Source organism: Gopherus evgoodei, unplaced genomic scaffold (assembly GCF_007399415.2).
Source record: "Gopherus evgoodei ecotype Sinaloan lineage unplaced genomic scaffold, rGopEvg1_v1.p scaffold_243_arrow_ctg1, whole genome shotgun sequence".
In the NCBI taxonomy this organism is placed as follows: domain Eukaryota; kingdom Metazoa; phylum Chordata; order Testudines; family Testudinidae; genus Gopherus; species Gopherus evgoodei.
This window is the reverse complement of record NW_022059906.1, coordinates 1-17,100: the sequence shown is the minus strand read 5'-3', so window position 1 is coordinate 17,100 and position 17,100 is coordinate 1. Positions and strand designations below refer to the sequence as shown.

The following is a 17,100-nucleotide window of genomic DNA, read 5'->3' as shown; positions in this document are numbered from 1 at the left end:
CCCCCGCGGCGGGGAGCATGCCGGCCATTCCTGAGCCCCCCCGCCCCCCGCGGCTCTGCAGCCTCCGACAGGCCCCCTCCCCCGGCGCCGCGGCTGCTTACCTGCTCGCCAGGGTCCCCCGGCAGCCCTGCCGGCCCCACCGGCCCTGGGGGGCCCATCTCCCCCTGCGAGAGACACAGAGGAACCTCAGTCGCTGCAGAGCCCCAGCAACCCCCAGCTCCCGCCAGCCCGTTCCCCCCGGTTCCCGCTCCCCCAGCACCTGGTCCTTACCGCTGGGCCCGGGGCTCCTGGCGGCCCCTCGAATCGCCGGCCCTAGGAGGGGAAGAACCAGTTAGGGCAGCGCGTCCCGACCCCCGACTGGGGATCCGGCCCCTTATACAGCCCCAGCGCCCGGCAGGATCGAACCCACGGTGCCTGGAGCTGGGGAGCCCCCAGCCCCCCTGCTGCCCCACCCAGCTCCCCAGGGCCAGTCAGCTGGACGGGACCCATGGGGGGCCTCACGGGATGGGCTGAGCCCCCCACAGCCTGGTTCCCTTTAGCCAGGGCCCCCCGCACAGCCCGACCCGGCCAGGGGCCAGTCCCACCCCCACCCCCCGGCCCGGCTGGCTTGGCTGCAGGACAAGGGACCCTGGGGCGGGTTCCCCCAGGTCGCAGCCCCACCGGCTGCGCTGGTACTCACGGGCTCGATGGCAGCCGGCTCCCCCTTCTCCCCCTTCTGGCCAGGTTCCTGCAAGGGACGCATGGGGCAGGGTGACACCGGCAGCAAACTGTCCCAGCCCCCCACCGGCCTCCCAAGCCTGCACCACAGGCCAGGCCTGCCCCCGCCACCCCCCTGCCCCCACCCGCAGGCCTGGCTCTGGGGCCAGCGACTGATTACGAGAGGCCCCAGAGAGAAACCCAGATGGCGGGGGCCCATCCCCCGATTCCCGCCCGCTCCCCAGCACCCCCCAGCACCCCCGTCTCCACCAGTGCCCTGTGCCCACCGATGCCCATCCCCCCTGGTGCCCTGTCCCCCTGGCACCCGTCCCCCACATTCCCGCCCGCTCCCCGTCTCCACCAGTGCCCTGTGCCCACCGATGCCCCATACCCCCGGTGCCCTGTCCCCCCGGCCCCCAACCCCCCCATTCCCACCCGCTCCCCGTCTCCACCAGTGCCCTGTGCCCACCGGTGCCCCATACCCCCGGTGCCCTGTCCCCCCGGCCCCCAACCCCCCCATTCCCGCCCGCTCCCCGTCTCCACCAGTGCCCTGTGCCCACCGATGCCCCATCCCACCTGGTGCCTTGTCCTCCTGGCGCCCATCCCCCCCATTCCCGCCCGCTCCCCGTCTCCACCAGTGCCCTGTGCCCACCGGTGCCCCATCCCCCCGGTGCCCTGTCCCCCCGGCCCCCAACCCCCCCATTCCCGCCCACTCCCCGTCTCCACCAGTGCCCTGTGCCCACCGATGCCCCATCCCACCTGGTGCCCTGTCCTCCTGGCGCCCGTCCCCCCCATTCCCGCCCGCTCCCCGTCTCCACCAGTGCCCTGTGCCCACCGATGGCCCATCCCCCCTGGTGCCCTGTCCTCCTGGCGCCCGTCCCCCCCATTCCCGCCCGCTCCCCGTCTCCACCAGTGCCCTGTGCCCACCAGTGCCCCATCCCCCCTGGTGCCCTGTCCCCCTGGCGCCCATTCCCCCCATTCCCACCCACTCCCCGTCTCCACCAGTGCCCTGTGCCCACCGGTGCCCCACCCTCCTGGCGCCCATTCCCCCCCACTCCCCATCTCCACCAGTGCCCTGTTCCCACCGGTGCCCCATCCCCCCTGGTGCCCTGTCCCCCTGGCGCCCATTCCCCCTATTCCCGCCCGCTGCCCGTCTCCACCAGTGCCCTGTGCCCACTGGTGCCCCATCCCCCCTGGTGCCTGTCCCCCTGGTGCCCATCCCCCCATTCCTGCCCACTCCCCGTCTCCACCAGTGCCCTGTGCCCACCGATGCCCCATCCCCCCTGGTGCCCTGTCCCCCTGGCACCTGTCCCCCCGATTCCCACCCGCTCCCCATCTCCACCAGTGCCCTGTGCCCACCGATGCCTCATCCCCCCTGGTGCCCTGTCCCCCCAGCGCCCGTCCCCCCAATCCCACCCGTGCCCCGTCCCGCTTGTACCCGGGTGGCCTGGCGCAGGGTTTCCCGTCGCTCGGCAGGGTCGTAGCGCTCCTGGCTGGTGTCATGGCCCGGGGGCTCCCCGTCGTTGTTCTCCTCATACTCCCTCAGGGTGTAGTCGGGGAGTTCGGTGCTGTTGGCCCCAGGGTCCCCGTCCACCCAGATCCTGTGCTCCTCTCCCAGGTCCTGCAGACGAGGGCAGGAGCCAGGGTCACTGGCGTTTGCGGGGGGTGACAGCTGTGTGCCCCACTGCATCCCTCCAGCCCCCTCCCCTGGCCGCGGTACCTCGTAGGCCTCGGGCAGGTTCAGACTGATGGTCACGGTGCTGGCAGGGGCGGTCCCAGGCAGAGGGGTGACGTGCTCCTCCCCAGATGGGGTCACCTCCAATGCAGAGGCTGCTTGGGTCGGGGCCTCCGCAAGGGGCAGTGGAGAGAAAACGGGGCATTAGGGGAGAAAGGTCAGTGCCCAGGCCAGCCCCACCCAGGGCATGGTATGCTGGGGGGGACTGGCAGGGTGGCAGCAAGGGAGGCTGGCTGGAAGGCAGTTGGGGGGGCAGCCAAGGGAGTAGCTGGGGGACAGTGGGCTGGGGGGGCAGCGAGGGGGTGGCTGGAGGGCAGTTGGGGGGGTAGTGAGGGGGTGGCTGGGGGGCAGGGGCACCTCCTGCTGTGGGGAGCATTGTACCCACCCCGGTGCTGTGGGGCCTGGTCCCAGCTCCCCCCAGCACTGAGTCCTGTGCTGACCCGGCTGTGAGCAGCAACTGATCCAACCGGGGGGTGGTCATGGACTCCCTGGTCGTGCCCACTCATGTCCCTGTGTGGTCCGTGGGGGGAACCCCCTTTGGTGCGACAGCCCTTCTTGGGGGGCCACTCTCTCTCGGGGTCAGGCCCCTCCACCTCTCTGAGCCTCAGCACGTCTGTCTCTGCCGTGGGCCCCCTCAGGGAGATCACGCGCTCTGGGCCCCCCTCTGCGTGCAAACCTTGGAAAAACCAAGAAAACCCCCTGCTTGGTCACAGGCCTTGTCACGGAGTGGGGGGGACTCAGGGCCCTGCACCCTCTTCCCGGGATTCCCCGGGACTCTCAGCCAGCCAGTAACACAGAAGGTTTATTGGGCAGTAGGGACCCAGGCTACAGCAGAACTTGTAGGCACAGCCAGGACCCCTCAGTCAGGTCCTTCTGGGGGTTCAGGGAGCTTAGACCCCAGCCTGGGGTTCCCTGCGTTGCACCCCCAGCCCAAACTGACACTAAAAATCCCTCCAGCATCTCTTCCCCCTCCCCTCTCCCCTGTCCTTCGTTCAGTCTCCCGCAGGTGTGAATTCTCCCAGCCCCCCTCCTGGCTCCGGTTACAGCTCAGGGAGATTTACTCTCCTCCCCAACCTCACCTCCCTGCAACAGTCCCAGGTCAAATCCGCCTGCTCCCTGCTTGGCACAGGCCTGCAGCAGCCAAGGGCTCCAGGAGCCAGGGAAGGAATCGCCCCCCCACCCACCTCCCAGCCAAGCGTGACTCACGGCTCCACTCCTGCCCTGCCCCACATCCGCCAGCTGCAGCCTTGGCCCCACTCCTGGGGGCCTCACTCCCTGTCCCAGCCCTCCACCCTCCCCTGCAGGTTTCTAGGGAAGCCAGGAGCAAACCAGGCCGGGGATGGAGCGGGGAGCGGGGCTGGGTCTGTCCCAGGACTCCCGGCTACCCTGACTCCCCACGCTACCCCCCCGGCTGAGGCTCCCCCTGCCCGGGGCTCGGCTGGGGGCTCAGGGCCCGAGTGCAGGTCCAGGGAGCACAGAGGCTGAACTGTCTCCTGGAGGAGGGTCTGGGCCTAGAGGCGGCTGCGGTGCCTAGCGGGAGGGGCCTGGGCCGGAGTGGGAGATGGAGCGGGGGTGGGAGAGATGGCTAAAGTGTTGGGGGGGTGTAAGGAGGGGAGGAGGGGGTGGATGGACGGACACACAGATGGACGCACAGACGGACAGGCAGACGGACACAAGGATGCACGGACAGATGGACGGATTCACAGCTGGATGCATGGAAGGATGGACAGACGGACACACGGATGGACGGACGCACGCACGGAAGGACAGATGGATGGATAGACACATGAAAGGACAGACAGACGCATAGATGGATCTCTCTCTCCTCTTGCCCACCCCCCTTGCCACTGGCTGCGGCTCTGGGTTCTCTGGGGTGGGCGAGGGGGCACCGCGGGGAACGGGCCCTGGCACAGGGCTCCCCACAGGCTGCAGCTCTGGGTTCTCCGGGGTAGGCAAGGGGGCACCGCGGGGAACAGGCCCTGGCACAGGGCTCCCCACAGGCCGTGGCTCTGGGTTCTCCGGGGCAGGCGAGGGGGCACCGCAGGGAACGGGCCCTGGCACAGGGCTCCCCACAGGCTGCAGCTCTGGGTTCTCCGGGGTAGGCAAGGGGGCACCGCGGGGAACGGGCCCTGGCACAGGGCTCCCCACAGGCTGCAGCTCTGGGTTCTCCGGGGTAGGCAAGGGGGCACCGCGGGGAACGGGCCCTGGCACAGGACTCCCCACAGGCCGCGGCTCTGGGTTCTCCGGCGCGGGCGAGGGGGCACCGCAGGGAACGGGCCCTGGCACAGGGCTCCCCACAGGCTGCAGCTCTGGGTTCTCCGGGGCAGGCGAGGGGGCACCGCAGGGAACGGGCCCTGGCACAGGACTCCCCACAGGCCGTGGCTCTGGGTTCTCCGGGGCAGGCGAGGGGGCACCGCAGGGAACGGGCCCTGGCACAGGACTCCCCACAGGCCGTGGCTCTGGGTTCTCCGGGGCAGGCGAGGGGGCACCGCAGGGAACGGGCCCTGGCACAGGGCTCCCCACAGGCTGTGGCTCTGGGTTCTCCGGGGCAGGCGAGGGGGCACCGCAGGGAACGGGCCCTGGCACAGGACATCCCACAGGCCGTGGCTCTGGGTTCTCCGGGGCAGGCGAGGGGGCACCGCAGGGAACGGGCCCTGGCACAGGGCTCCCCACAGGCCGTGGCTCTGGGTTCTCCGGGGTGGGTGAGGGGGCACCGTGGGGAACGGGCCCTGGCACAGGACTCCCCACAGGCCGCGGCTTTCGCCCGGGAAGGGCTGCACTGGGGGTGCCGCGCACGGCTGCAGGGAGGCACTCGGCTGGGCGCTCCTGGTCCCGGGGTGGGGGCCGCGAATCAGCGGCTCCGCTGGGCCAGGGGGCGTGTGTGGGGCCGGGGACGCAGGTGAGGCAGAGCTGGGTTAGCCGGCAGCAGGATTCGGCACAGGCAGCGGCGGGTTAGTCCCTCTCTACCTGGCCTGGCCCCGCAGTGGGCGCGGTGTCTAGCTGCTCCTTGTTCCTCTTCTTCTTGCCTTTGCCCCTGCGTTTGCCCTTCCTGCCCTTCCTCCGGGCGGAGGCAGCCGTGGGCTCCGGCCCGCTCTGCTCGGAGCAGGACGGGGGTGACCGGAGAACGGGGGAGAGACAGAGAGGGGCATGAGAGAGCCGCAGGCTGGCACGAGGAACCCCTGCGCTGGCACTGGCGGGGCGAGAGCCCGGGCGTCTGGCACCGTCTGTCCCCGTCCGCCCAAAGTGCTCTCGAGGGCCGGCTGTGGGGCCTGATCGGGCCCGGCTTGGACGCATTGGGGGCAGGGGGCTCCCATGCCAAGCCGAGCAAGGGGCAGCAGAGGACTCATCTCACAGCGGAGCGAGATGCGTGGGGCGGGGGAAGGACCCCGCTGCCCAGGACACACAGGGCTGCTCTGTCAGGGCGGGGTCGGCTGCCCCAGGGGTGCGTTCCCAGGCCCCATCCGTGACTCATCCCGAGCCTGGATGGAGACGCCCCCAGCCGCTGATGCAGGCTCTGGCCGTGCCAAGCCGGGCATCTCCTGGCAGCCATGGGCGCATCTGGCCTCCTGGAGCCAGGCCGAGCCCATGGGGTGGGGTGGGGGCACCTACCTCCTCGGGGTACAGGCCCAGCAGGCCGTAGGGCAGCGGCACGTCGCACCCCGGCATGAAGCTCTCGCAGTAGTGCAGGGCTGCCCGGGGGTCTGGAGAGATCAGCAGCTGCTGGACATCGCCCTGGGGGGTTGGGGAGGAGACGAAATGGGCTGGCAGGGGCTGAGGCATTGCGGGGTGAGCCCGTGGTGGGGGCAGTCTCCCAGTCCTTCCCCCCCAGCCCAGCTTGCCGGCCTTCCTGGGCCTGGGCCAGGGCCAGCCCCACGGCTGCAGCTGCGAGGATCTGGCTGGGACCTGGCCAGGCCGGGGCGGGGGGAGCAGGCAGGTGTTTCCGAGCGCCTAGCGTGACGGGGCTGGCAGGGGGCCCGGGCGCTGCTGGGACCCGCACAGGCCAAGAGCTGCACCCCCAGGCCCTCGCTGTCAGCTCCTTAGAGCCTCGCCGTGGGGAGCAGGTGGGGGGGGCCTGGGGACAGGGGGAAGAGGGGTCGCCCTGCCAGGGGGGTGGGCACGGCCTGCGGGCGGGGATCTGTGAACAGAAGTGCACAGGCGCGTGTAACCAGTACCAACCCCCTCTCAGGCCCCCATGTACCCAGACACCCCCAGAGCCAAATGGGACCCACGCTCACCCCTCAGCCCCCTCGCTCCTGGTCACGGGCCCCACAGCCCCGGGGAGAGAGGCACCCCTCACACACACTGGCTGCAGGCAGCCCCCCAACTCTGCCTGGCTTCTACCGCTCAGCTCCCCGTGGAGCCCCCGGTCGCCGTGTGGGGCTCGGCCACAGCCCTGGGGCAGCCCTGCCAGGAATGGGGAGCCGAGCGCACATTCCTGGTGGGGGTGTGGGAACTGGGACCAGATGGGCAGACGGGGGCGCGCTGGGAACATTCCTCCCAGCACGGCCGCCCCCACGTTCCCAGGGAGATCAGCTTCACCAGCCGGGCACAGCCAGCAACCCCGGCCAGCACGGGGCACCTGGGACTAGCCAGAGGGGGACCCCCGGGGTCAGCCCAGGTCACCCTGCTCCCCAGCCCCTCTGGCCAGCTGGAGCCGCCAGCCCTTGGGGGTGGCGCTGGGGACCCTGCGGGGGGGGCATGGCAGCGGGTGGCCCGGGATCTGGGGCAGAGCCCAGGAAGCCGGCTGTGAGCTGCAGCCTGGCCCAGCCCCTCTCCAGCCCTGCCCTGGGGAGCCCCCAGGGGCCCGGCTCCAGGACAAGCGCAGCCTTGTTCTCAGCCACCCCCAGCCCAGCTCCCCGGCATCAATGGGGCCCTTCTCCGCGGCCCCTGACATTTGCTGCTGGCAGTCGCAGTCGGCAGGAATGTGGGGGGCGGCAGGGCCTGGGGGCTGCGGCTCCTGGCTCCTCGGGGTGCTGAGGGGAGCAGGCTACACAGCCCCCACCCAGCCCCAAGGCCCTGACCCCCGCATGGGGGGCTGGATAGGGCCCCCCTGCACTGGGCTGAATGGGGTCCTGCCCGCACCTCCAGCCCCCCGGGGGAGGCGGGATTGTGAAAACACAGCTGGGGGGGTCCCTGAGCCCAGGCCGGGGCTCTCCATGCCAGGCAGCCCCCAGAGTGCCAGGATCTGGCAGACCAAGGGGGGCTCCGGCCTCTCACTACAGCAGGCCTGGCCTGACCCATGCAGCCCCACGGCACCAGGACAATGGGCCGGCACGCACGCCAGGGGCTCCTCACAGCTCCCCCACAGCCTGTCCCCGACCTGGCTGGGAGCTGCCAGGCTGCGCAGAGCACTTGACCCCGGGCCCTGCCCCCAGGGCCCCCCCGGAGCCATTCACACACCCCCGGCGCGGCCCCACCTGGAACACCTCCTCGTCCAGCAGCCGGGTCCCCAGCAGGGTGATGCCTGCGGTGCTGACGACGGGCCGGGGCCCACGCTCCAGAGGCAGCGTCAGGGGCGCCTGGCAATCCACCAGCAGCGACACGTTGGTGCCCTCCACGCTCAGCGCCACGCGGTGCCACCTGCGGGGGGCATCAGTGTCACAGGGACAGGCTGGGAGCCCGGACGCCTGGGTTCTCTCCCCAGCTCAGGGAGGGGAGTGGGGGCTGGGAGCCCGGACGCCTGGGTTCTCTCCCCAGCTCAGGGAGGGGAGTGGGGGCTGGTGGTTGGGGGGCGGGGGCTGGGAGCCCGGACGCCTGGGTTCTCTCCCCAGCTCAGGGAGGAGAGTGGGGGCTGGGAGCTGGGACACCTGGGTTCTCTCCCCAGCTCCACCCTAAGTTGCTCAGGGACCATGTGGCTGGTTGCCCCAGCTGGCAGCAGGGACAGCGGGCGTCCCTCCCAGCCATGCCCGTGTGACGAACTGGGAATGTTCTTAATGTTTCCCCTGTATATGGTCTTGGTGCCTCAGTGTCCCCATGGCAGTTCTTAAGTCTCTGGCAGAGCAAAGGGCCAGTGCACCTAAATGCCTGACACTCTGTCTCCTAGCAACTGATGGCCTGGGCCCCTCCCCTGCAAAGGTGCCAGCTGAAGGTGTTGGAGACAAAGGGATCAGGTGACCTCCTGGCCCAGGAAAGGGGCTGAGGAGAGAGGAGGGGCTGGGAGCAGTTGTTAGTCTGGAGCTGGCTGGGGTCAAGGGTGGAGGGCAGACATGGGGGTCTGGCTCACTGCCCCCAGAATGGACCCGGCCGAGGGGTCCGGTTCGCTGTATCTACAAGCTCTGTTTTAGACCCTGTTCCTGTCACCGAATAAACCTCTGTGTTAATGGCTGGCTGAGAGTCACGTCTGACTGCAAAGTGGGGGTGCAGAACCCGGTGGCTTCCCCAGGACCCCGCTGGGGTGGACTCGCTGTGGGAAGCACACGGAGGGGCAGAGGATGCTGAATGCTCCAAGGAGAGACCCAGGAGGTGAAGCCGTGTGAGCTTCTTGCCCTAAACAAGTCTGCTCCAACGGAGAGGAGGCTCCCCAAAGTCCTGACTGGCTTTGTGGGGAGCAGTTCCAGAGCATCGCCCGGGGACTCCGTGACAGCCCGTCTCTCCAGTGCCTGGGCTGGGGGCAGCTCACCCGGCCCTGTCCCCACGCCTGCCCCAGCTGGCCGGGAGGGGCTGCCCAGCCCCGGTCCCGGCACTCACTTGCCGTCGGCCAGGCTGACCCTGCTGAAGAGCGGGTATCTCTCCGGTGCCGGCTGCCCAGCCTGGTCCTCGTAAAGAAAGACGGGCGAGCGGCCGATCTCCACGCCCAGCTGCTGCACCCCGCGCTCGTCGTACAGCGACAGCAGGAAGGCCTGGCTGCCCCGCTGGGCCCGCAGCGTCGCCAGGATGGAGAAATCCTCGGGGAAATGGCCATCTGGGGTGGAAACCAGGCGTCAGGCTGAGCCCCAGCCCCATGGCCAGTGCCCGCCTGGCCCGCCAGCCAGTGCCCGCCTGGACCCAGAACCTCCCTGCCTGGAGCCTCTCCGCAGCCAGCACACCCAGGCCTATGTCCACCCCACAGAACAGCCCTATAGCCCCTCTGCCCACAGCCGCTGCCGCTCAGCCCCACCCCGCAGCCCCTCTACCTACAGCCAGTGCCCCACAGCCAGTGCCCCTCAGCCCCTCTACCCATTGCCAGTGCCCCTCTGTACTGCCCCACAGCCCCACCTCGCAGCCCCTCTGCCTACAGCCAGTGCCCCACAGCCAGTGCTCCTCAGCCCCAGCGCCCCACAGCCCCTCTGCCCACAGCCAGCACCCCTCAGGCCCCCCCCTCCACAGCCAGCACCCCTCAGGCCTACCCTGCAGCCCCTCTGCCCACAGCCAGCACCCCTCAGGCCCCCCCTCCACAGCCAGCACCCCTCAGGCCTACCCTGCAGCCCCTCTACCTACAGCCAGTGCCCCACAGCCAGTGCCCCTCAGCCCCTCTGCCCATTGCCAGTGCCCCTCTGTACTGCCCCACAGCCCCACCTCGCAGCCCCTCTGCCTACAGCCAGTGCTCACAGCCAGTGCTCCTCAGCCCCAGCGCCCCACAGCCCCTCTGCCCACAGCCAGCACCCCTCAGGCCCCCCCTCCACAACCAGCACCCATCAGGCCTACCCTGCAGCCCCTCTGCCTACAGCCAGTGCCCCTCAGCCTCAGCACCCCACAGCCCCTACCTGGGAAGAGCTGACGGGTGGGGGCGCTGAGCTGGGTGCTGTTCTCCAGGCGGAAGGCAAAGTCGCTCTCCTCGGCCCCACGACGCTGGGTGCAGATCCCGGCCGCAATGGAGACGCCGTCCCTGCCATCCTGCACCCCCAGCGCCCGCAGCACATCCACCGGCTTGGCTATGGAGCAAGGGGGAGGCAGGGTCACAGCCCAGGGTCACCCCCCGCACCGGAGTCACCCCATACACTCAGCTGGTCTCAGTCTGGACTCATGTCAGGCCCTGCACAATCAGCTCCCAGCATGCCTTGCTCACTCAGCCTGGGGTTAGTCCCCCACCCAGTGCCTCAGTTTCCCCCATCCTGGGGGTGCTGCCAAGGCCCTGGGACCAGCCTGGAGGCAGGCAGCTGTGCGGCCGTGACACCTCCATCCCCATCCTATGGCCATGATTCCTTCCCTTCATTCCTGCGCCCTCACCTGGCATCAGCGCTCGGGCCAGGACTCTGCCCTGGGGAACCAGCCGGGCCAGGCAGGCTCTGCTGGGGCCTGTCTCCCCATGGAGCATGGAGCTGCCCTGCCCCCATCTCTCTGGGGGGCCATGGCCGCTCTGAGACACAGTGGGGCAGTGAGGGGGCAAGCGACACCTGGGGATGCCCTCCCTGCCCCCTTCCCAGTCCCACTCCCCCCAACAGGACAGAGCAGAGGGGCTGGGTGAGAGCAGCCCCCCCCTCCCATTTCCCACAGACTCCTGGGGCTGGGACGGGGACCCCACCCCCAGCAATGGGATCACGCCCCCCCCAACACCCCGCAGCATCCATCCGCAGACCCGGTACCTCGGGGGTTAATCTCAGAGCAGCGGGTGGGGGGGAGGAGACACTGGAATTGGGGGGGCGGATTTGCATCAGAGACAGAGAGTGGCCCCCACTGCCCTGAGGCAGCCCCACCCCTCCCCACTCGCCTGGTGGAGGGGCCTGTCTGGACAGGCTGTGGGGGAGGGGAGCTGGGGGAGGGGCGCCTGCTGCGGGGGTGTGGGGGGGGGCAGGTTCTCTGCTAAGGAACCAGTGAGCCAGCCAGACGGGGTGGGACGCCTGGCGCGTGGGTCAGACCCGCCGAATGGGGCCGGGGTGGCTCTGTGAGCGAGGGGAGCCAGCGCCCCACGTCTGCCCAGCTCCGGAGGCTTGGGCCCAGCCCGAGGGGCCCGGCTGAGAACCGGGCCCTGCGGCTCCGTCTCCCAGGCTCTCTTGACCCCGGCGCGCAGTTTCCATTTCCTGCCGGGAGCTCCCAGCGGAGCCGCCCTCCACCTCCAGGCCCCAGCGAGGGGGGCTGTGTCCCCCAGGGGCTACAGCGAGCAGGTGGGGCAAGGGGCTGCCCCCCAGCCGTCACCTCCTGGTGCCCTGTGAGCCTCCCCGCGTCCCCAAGAGACCCCAGCCCAGTCACAGGCCCTCACCAGCCGGGACAACAGATCTGGGGGGGAAGAGACCCCCCCCAAGCCAGGGACAGGTTCAGGGTTGGGCTAGCAGGGGGCTGCGGGTCGGGAGTGGGGGCACTGGCAGAGCTGGGGGGGCAGCGCTGGGCTAGCAGGAGCTGCGGGTCGGGAGTGGGGGGCACTAGCAGAGCTGGGGGGGCAGAACTGGGCTAGGAGGGGCTGCGGGTCGGGAGTGGGGGCACTGGCAGAGCTGGGGGGGCAGCGCTGGGCTAGCAGGGGCTGCGGGTCGGGAGTGAGGGGCACTAGCAGAGCTGGGGGGGCAGAACTGGGCTAGGAGGGGCTGCGGATCGGGAGTGGGGGCACTGGCAGAGCTGGGGGGGCAGCACTGGGCTAGCAGGGGCTGCGGGTCGGGAGTGAGGGGCACTGGCAGAGCTGGGGGGGCAGCGCTGGGCTAGGAGGGGCTGCGGGTCGGGAGTGAGGGGCACTGGCAGAGCTGGGGGGGCAGCGCTGGGCTAGGAGGGGCTGCGGGTCAGGAGTGAGGGGCACTGGCAGAGCTGGGGGGGCAGCGCTGGGCTAGGAGGGGCTGCGGGTCAGGAGTGAGGGGCACTAGCAGAGCTGGGGGGGCAGAACTGGGCTAGGAGAGGCTGTGGGTCGGGAGTGAGGGGCACTGGCAGAGCTGGGGGGGCAGCACTGGGCTAGCAGGGGCTGCGGGTCAGGAGTGAGGGGCACCAGAAGAGTGTGGGGGCAGGGCTGGGCTAGCAGGGGCTGCAGGTCGGGAGTGAGGGGCACCAGAAGAGTGTGGGGGCAGGGCTGGGCTAGCAGGGGCTGCGGGTCGGGAGTGAGGGGCACCAGAAGAGTGTGGGGGCAGGGCTGGGCTAGCAGGGGCTGCGGGTCGGGAGTGAGGGGCACCAGAAGAGTGTGGGGGCAGGGCTGGGCTAGCAGGGGCTGCGGGTCGGGAGTGAGGGGCACTGGTAGAGCTGGGGGGGCAGTGCTGGGCTAGCAGGGGCTGCAGGTCAGGAGTGAGGGGCACTGGCAGAGCTGGGGGGGGAGGGCTGGGCTAGCAGGGGCTGCGGGTCAGGACTGGGGGTCACCGGCAGAGCTGGGGGGAGCCCTGCCCAGGAGGCAGACTCAGGGGTGGGAGGGAGCAGGGCCGGTCACTTGGGCCATGGAGGCAGCGCTGTGGGTGGTCTCTGGCCATGGGTCCGGCCCTGTCCCTCTCCACCCCACAGTCTGCAGAAAGCCCAGGCCCAGCCCCCTTCAGCCCCGATCCCAGCCTCCCCCACCCCCCGCCCCAGCAGCCCCGGTGCGACCGAACCCAGTAGCAGCTTCACATGACCCTGGTGGCTCCCGCTTGGTGCCGCAGGGCCCCTGGCTCTGCCCCCCCGGGCACCACAGGGCCCCTGGCGCGGGCCGGGCAGCGTGGAGCGTCCAGGGACCCTGGCGGGATGCAGCCAGCCCAGACCCCGCCCTGCACCCAGCGGAAGGCTCCTGCCATGCCCACCTGAGCCCTGTCCAGCTCCTGCAGTGCCAGTGCCCGGCCCCTCCCGCCCCATGGCCACGGTGGGATCGGTTCTCTGGCTCACGGGGGGGCCTGGCCCTGCGGGCACCACCGGGGTTAACCATGCAGGGCAGCTCCATCCCACCTGCCTCAGCGCACCTGGACCCCCGGGGCACGGCACCAGGGCAGCCAGCAACGAGCCTGCCCCCCGCCTGGCCCAGGCCTGCGCAGCTGGGACACGGCACCATCTGGGGGGCCCTGGCCAGGCCCTGTGTGGATCGCACCTGGGAGCGGGAGCAGAGCCCCAGCCCCCGGACCTCGCAGCGAGAATAACAGAGACCAGAAATGGAGCCTTGTCCCTGGGGGTGGGGGACAGACAGAGGGGGGCTCCTAGGCTAGACGTGGGGCAACCCTGCTGCCCACAGGCCATCCCAGCTCAGCTCCCTCTGCCATAGGGCTGCCATGGGGCCCTGGCTCCAGCTGGCTCAGCCGTGGGGCCCAGCCAAGCCCCAGGTGCCAGCTGTGCACAGCTGGGCGTGTGTCACCCTGACTCACTGCAGCACCTGTTAGGGCCCCGTTCCCACCACGTGGGGGTGTCAGGGAGAGAATCCAGAGCAGAGAAGACCCCCCAACCCCGTTCCTGCCAGGAGCCCCCCAGGTCAGGCAGTGCCAGAGGCTGAGGCCAGAGGCACTGGCTGCCCCCATGCCCGGCTGGGCATGCTCCCTGCCAGGGCCTGCCCCTGCTAGCCAGGCCGCCCCACGCAGCCTGGGGCCACTCCCTCCCCCAGGTGTAGGGGGTGGGGCCCTCCTCGGTGCTCTGGCCATGGTGCTGAAGGTGGCCTGGCAGGCAAGGCCCCACCCCCCACCAGGGCCGGGGAAAGGACCCAGGAGTCCTGGCTCCCAGCCCTCCCCCAGCCATGGGGCAGTGGGTAAACGGGCCTGGGCCCATTTCTAGGGGTCCTGTGGTTCCAGCACAGGGCCAGGCCCCTCCCCCAGCCCCCCAGCCCCTGGAGCTCAGACCGAGGGCAGAGCTCAGCCCAGCAGGGCCCCCAGCCCGAGCGCCCCAGCCAGCAGCACCTGACCAGCGGGCCCAGGCCCACGGTGTGGGGGCGGGAGGGGGCAGAGCCTGGGGGCTGGACCCCTTGGGCACAGTCTAGGCTCTGCTGGGGGAGGCCAAGGAGCCGGGGCCATGACACTCCCGCTGCCCTGAGGTGCTCGACTGGGACAAGCTGGGGCTGGTGGCTGGTTTGGGGGCTGGGGGCACAGGGATGGGAAGGGGCAGCTGGCCCGGGCAGGAGCAGGGGCTGGGCCTGCCCCGATCTCTCCCCCACACACCTACCCATCGCGCACTCCCTCCAGTTGTTTTCAATCACAGACATTTTTCCCTGAGTCTCCCGGGTGAAGCCTCAGCCAGAATTGTCCCTGTGCGGCCAGGGCAGCCCAGCAACGGGGGGGGGGGGGGCGTGTGTGTGTCTGGGGCATGGTGCGATGTGTCTGTGTCACAACGTGCGACTGGCCTAGGCGGGCGTTTTGCCTCCTGCTTTCAGTGGCGGGGGGTGGGGAACATGACAGAATATGCAGCTGGGGGGGTGCACGGTGAGGGGGATAGGGGGTGCACGGCAGAGGGGAATGGGGTTGCATGGGGGATTGGGGGTGCATGGTGGGGGGGAATGGGGGTGCACATGGTGGGGGAATCGGAGGGGTGCACGGCAGGGGGAATGGTGGGTGCATGGAGGGATCGGAGGGTGCACAGCACGTGGGTGGGAGACATCAACTTGTGTGTGTGTGCGGGAGGGGATAAACGTGTGTGTGACTATGAACAGGCGTAGGGGGTGCAGGTGTGTGTGTGGAGAACCCCCAGCCCCCTCCCAGCCTGCCTCAGCGCCCCCCATCTCAGAGCTGCCTCCCAGACCCAGTGGGGTGCGACTCTGCCCACTTGGTGGCCTGCCCACCATGCTCCTGGCTGGGGACACCCTGCACCCCCTCTCCTGGTGACACTGGCTGGCCTGGCCCCTGAGCCCCGCTGCCCTGGGACAGGCCCCCCCCGAGCCCCGCTGCCTTGGGACACACACCCCCCGAGCCCCGCTGCCCTGGGACACCCCCCCCCAGTCCCGCTGCCCTGGGACATGCCCCCCCCCCGAGCCCCGCTGCCCTGGGACACACACTCCCCCGAGCCCTGCTACCCTGGGACACGCCCCCCCGAGTCCCGCTGCCCTAGGACACCCCCCCCGAGCCCCGCTGCCCTAGGACACCCCCCCCGAGCCCCGCTGCCCTGGGACACCCCCCCCCGAGTCCCGCTGCCCTGGGACACGCCCCCCCCGAGTCCCGCTGCCCTGGGACACAACCCCGCCCCGAGTCCCGCTGCCCTGGGACACACACACCCCCGAGCCCCGCTGCCCTGGGACACACACCCCCTGAGCCCCGCTGCTCTGGGACACCCCCCCCCCCCGAGTCCCGCTGCCCTGGGACACAACCCCGCCCTGAGTCCCGCTGCCCTGGGACACGCCCCCCCCCCGAGTCCCGCTGCCCTGGGACACCCCCCCCCCCGAGTCCCGCTGCCCTGGGACACACACCCCGAGCCCCGCTGCCCTGGGACACAACCCCGCCCCGAGTCCCGCTGCCCTGGGACACACACCCCCCCGAGCCCCGCTGCCCTGGGACACACACACCCCCGAGTCCTGCTGCCCTGGGACACACACACACCCTGAGTCCCGCTGCCCTGGGACACAACCCCGCCCTGAGTCCCGCTGCCCTGGGACATGCCCCCCCGAGTCCCGCTGCCCTGGGACACACACCCCCTGAGTCCCGCTGCCCTGGGACACAACCCCGCCCCGAGCCCTGCTGCCCTGGGACACACCCCCCCCCGAGCCCCACTGCCCTGGGACATGCCCCCCCGAGTCCCGCTGCCCTGGGACACACACCCCCTGAGTCCCGCTGCCCTGGGACACACACTCCCCCGAGTCCCGCTGCCCTGGGACATGCCCCCCCCCGAGCCCCGCTGCCCTGGGACACACACTCCCCCGAGCCCCGCTGCCCTGGGACACACACTCCCCCGAGCCCCGCTGCCCTGGGACATGCCCCCCCGAGCCCCGCTGCCCTGGGACACACACTCCCCCGAGCCCCGCTGCCCTAGGACACACACCCCCCGAGCCCCGCTGCCCTGGGACACCCCCCCCGAGTCCCGCTGCCCTGGGACACGCCCCCCCCGAGCCTCGCTGCCCTGGGACACCCCCCCCCAAGCCTCGCTGCCCTGGGACACACGCACCCCGAGCCCCGCTGCCCTGGGACACAACCCCGCCCTGAGTCCCGCTGCCCTGGGACCACCCCCCCCCCGAGTCCCGCTGCCCTGGGACACCCCCCCCCCCGAGCCCCGCTGCCCTGGGACACCCCCCCCCCGAGTCCCGCTGCCCTGGGACACCCCCCCCCGAGCCCCGCTGCCCTGGGACACACCCCCCCGAGCCCCGCTGCCCTGGGACATGCCCCCCCGAGCCCCACTGCCCTGGGACACGATCCCCGTCCCGTGCCCGCCGTTACCTGCCTGCGCCCAGGGCGGGCCGCGCAGCAGGGCCAGCAGGAGCAGGAGCAGGAGCAGGACCCTGGAGGGACCCTGCACGCTCGGGCGGCTCTTCTCCATCCTCAGCGCTGGCTCGGCCCAGCTCCCCCGGCCGCTCGAGGCTCCGATCCCAGCTGGGCGGCTCCGTGTGCTGACTCGCCCCAGCCCCTCGGAGAGACTGGGAGCGAGAGCCCTGCCCGGCCCCGCTCGGCCCTATTCCCCTCCCCTGTTCCCTCCCCTCCCCGACTCTCGGCCCTATTCCCCTCCCCTGTTCCCTCCCCTCCCCGACTCTCGGCCCTATTCCCCTCCCCGACTCTCGGCCCTATTCCCCTCCCCTGTTCCCTCCCCTCCCCGACTCTCGGCCCTATTCCCCTCCCCTGTTCCCTCCCCTCCCCGACTCTCGGCCCTATTCCCCTCCCCTGTTCCCTCCCCTCCCCGACTCTCGGCCCTATTCCCCTCCCTTGTTCTCTCCCCTCCCCGACTCTCGGCCCTATTCCCCTCCCCTGTTCCCTCCCCTCCCCTCC

At 70.9% G+C, this 17,100-nt stretch overlaps 1 protein-coding gene across 1 annotated transcript in view; it reads right to left on the bottom strand.

The window, feature by feature from the left end:
* The window catches only part of LOC115640207 (collagen alpha-1(V) chain-like), a gene marked incomplete at its 3' end in the record, with an annotated part of 43,731 nt that extends 26,958 nt beyond the window's left edge, over nt 1-16,773 (bottom strand). The window contains exons 1-11 of the mRNA XM_030543021.1: nt 16,558-16,773; nt 10,114-10,281; nt 9,119-9,332; nt 7,849-8,011; nt 6,041-6,163; nt 5,400-5,524; nt 2,417-2,546; nt 2,135-2,317; nt 680-727; nt 271-312; nt 102-164 (exon numbers count right to left, since the gene is read on the bottom strand). Coding sequence (XP_030398881.1) covers nt 102-164; nt 271-312; nt 680-727; nt 2,135-2,317; nt 2,417-2,546; nt 5,400-5,524; nt 6,041-6,163; nt 7,849-8,011; nt 9,119-9,332; nt 10,114-10,281; nt 16,558-16,657 — 1,359 coding nt within the window. The remainder of the gene's footprint in view (nt 1-101; nt 165-270; nt 313-679; nt 728-2,134; nt 2,318-2,416; nt 2,547-5,399; nt 5,525-6,040; nt 6,164-7,848; nt 8,012-9,118; nt 9,333-10,113; nt 10,282-16,557) is intronic.
* Between the last annotated feature and the right edge of the window lie 327 nt (nt 16,774-17,100).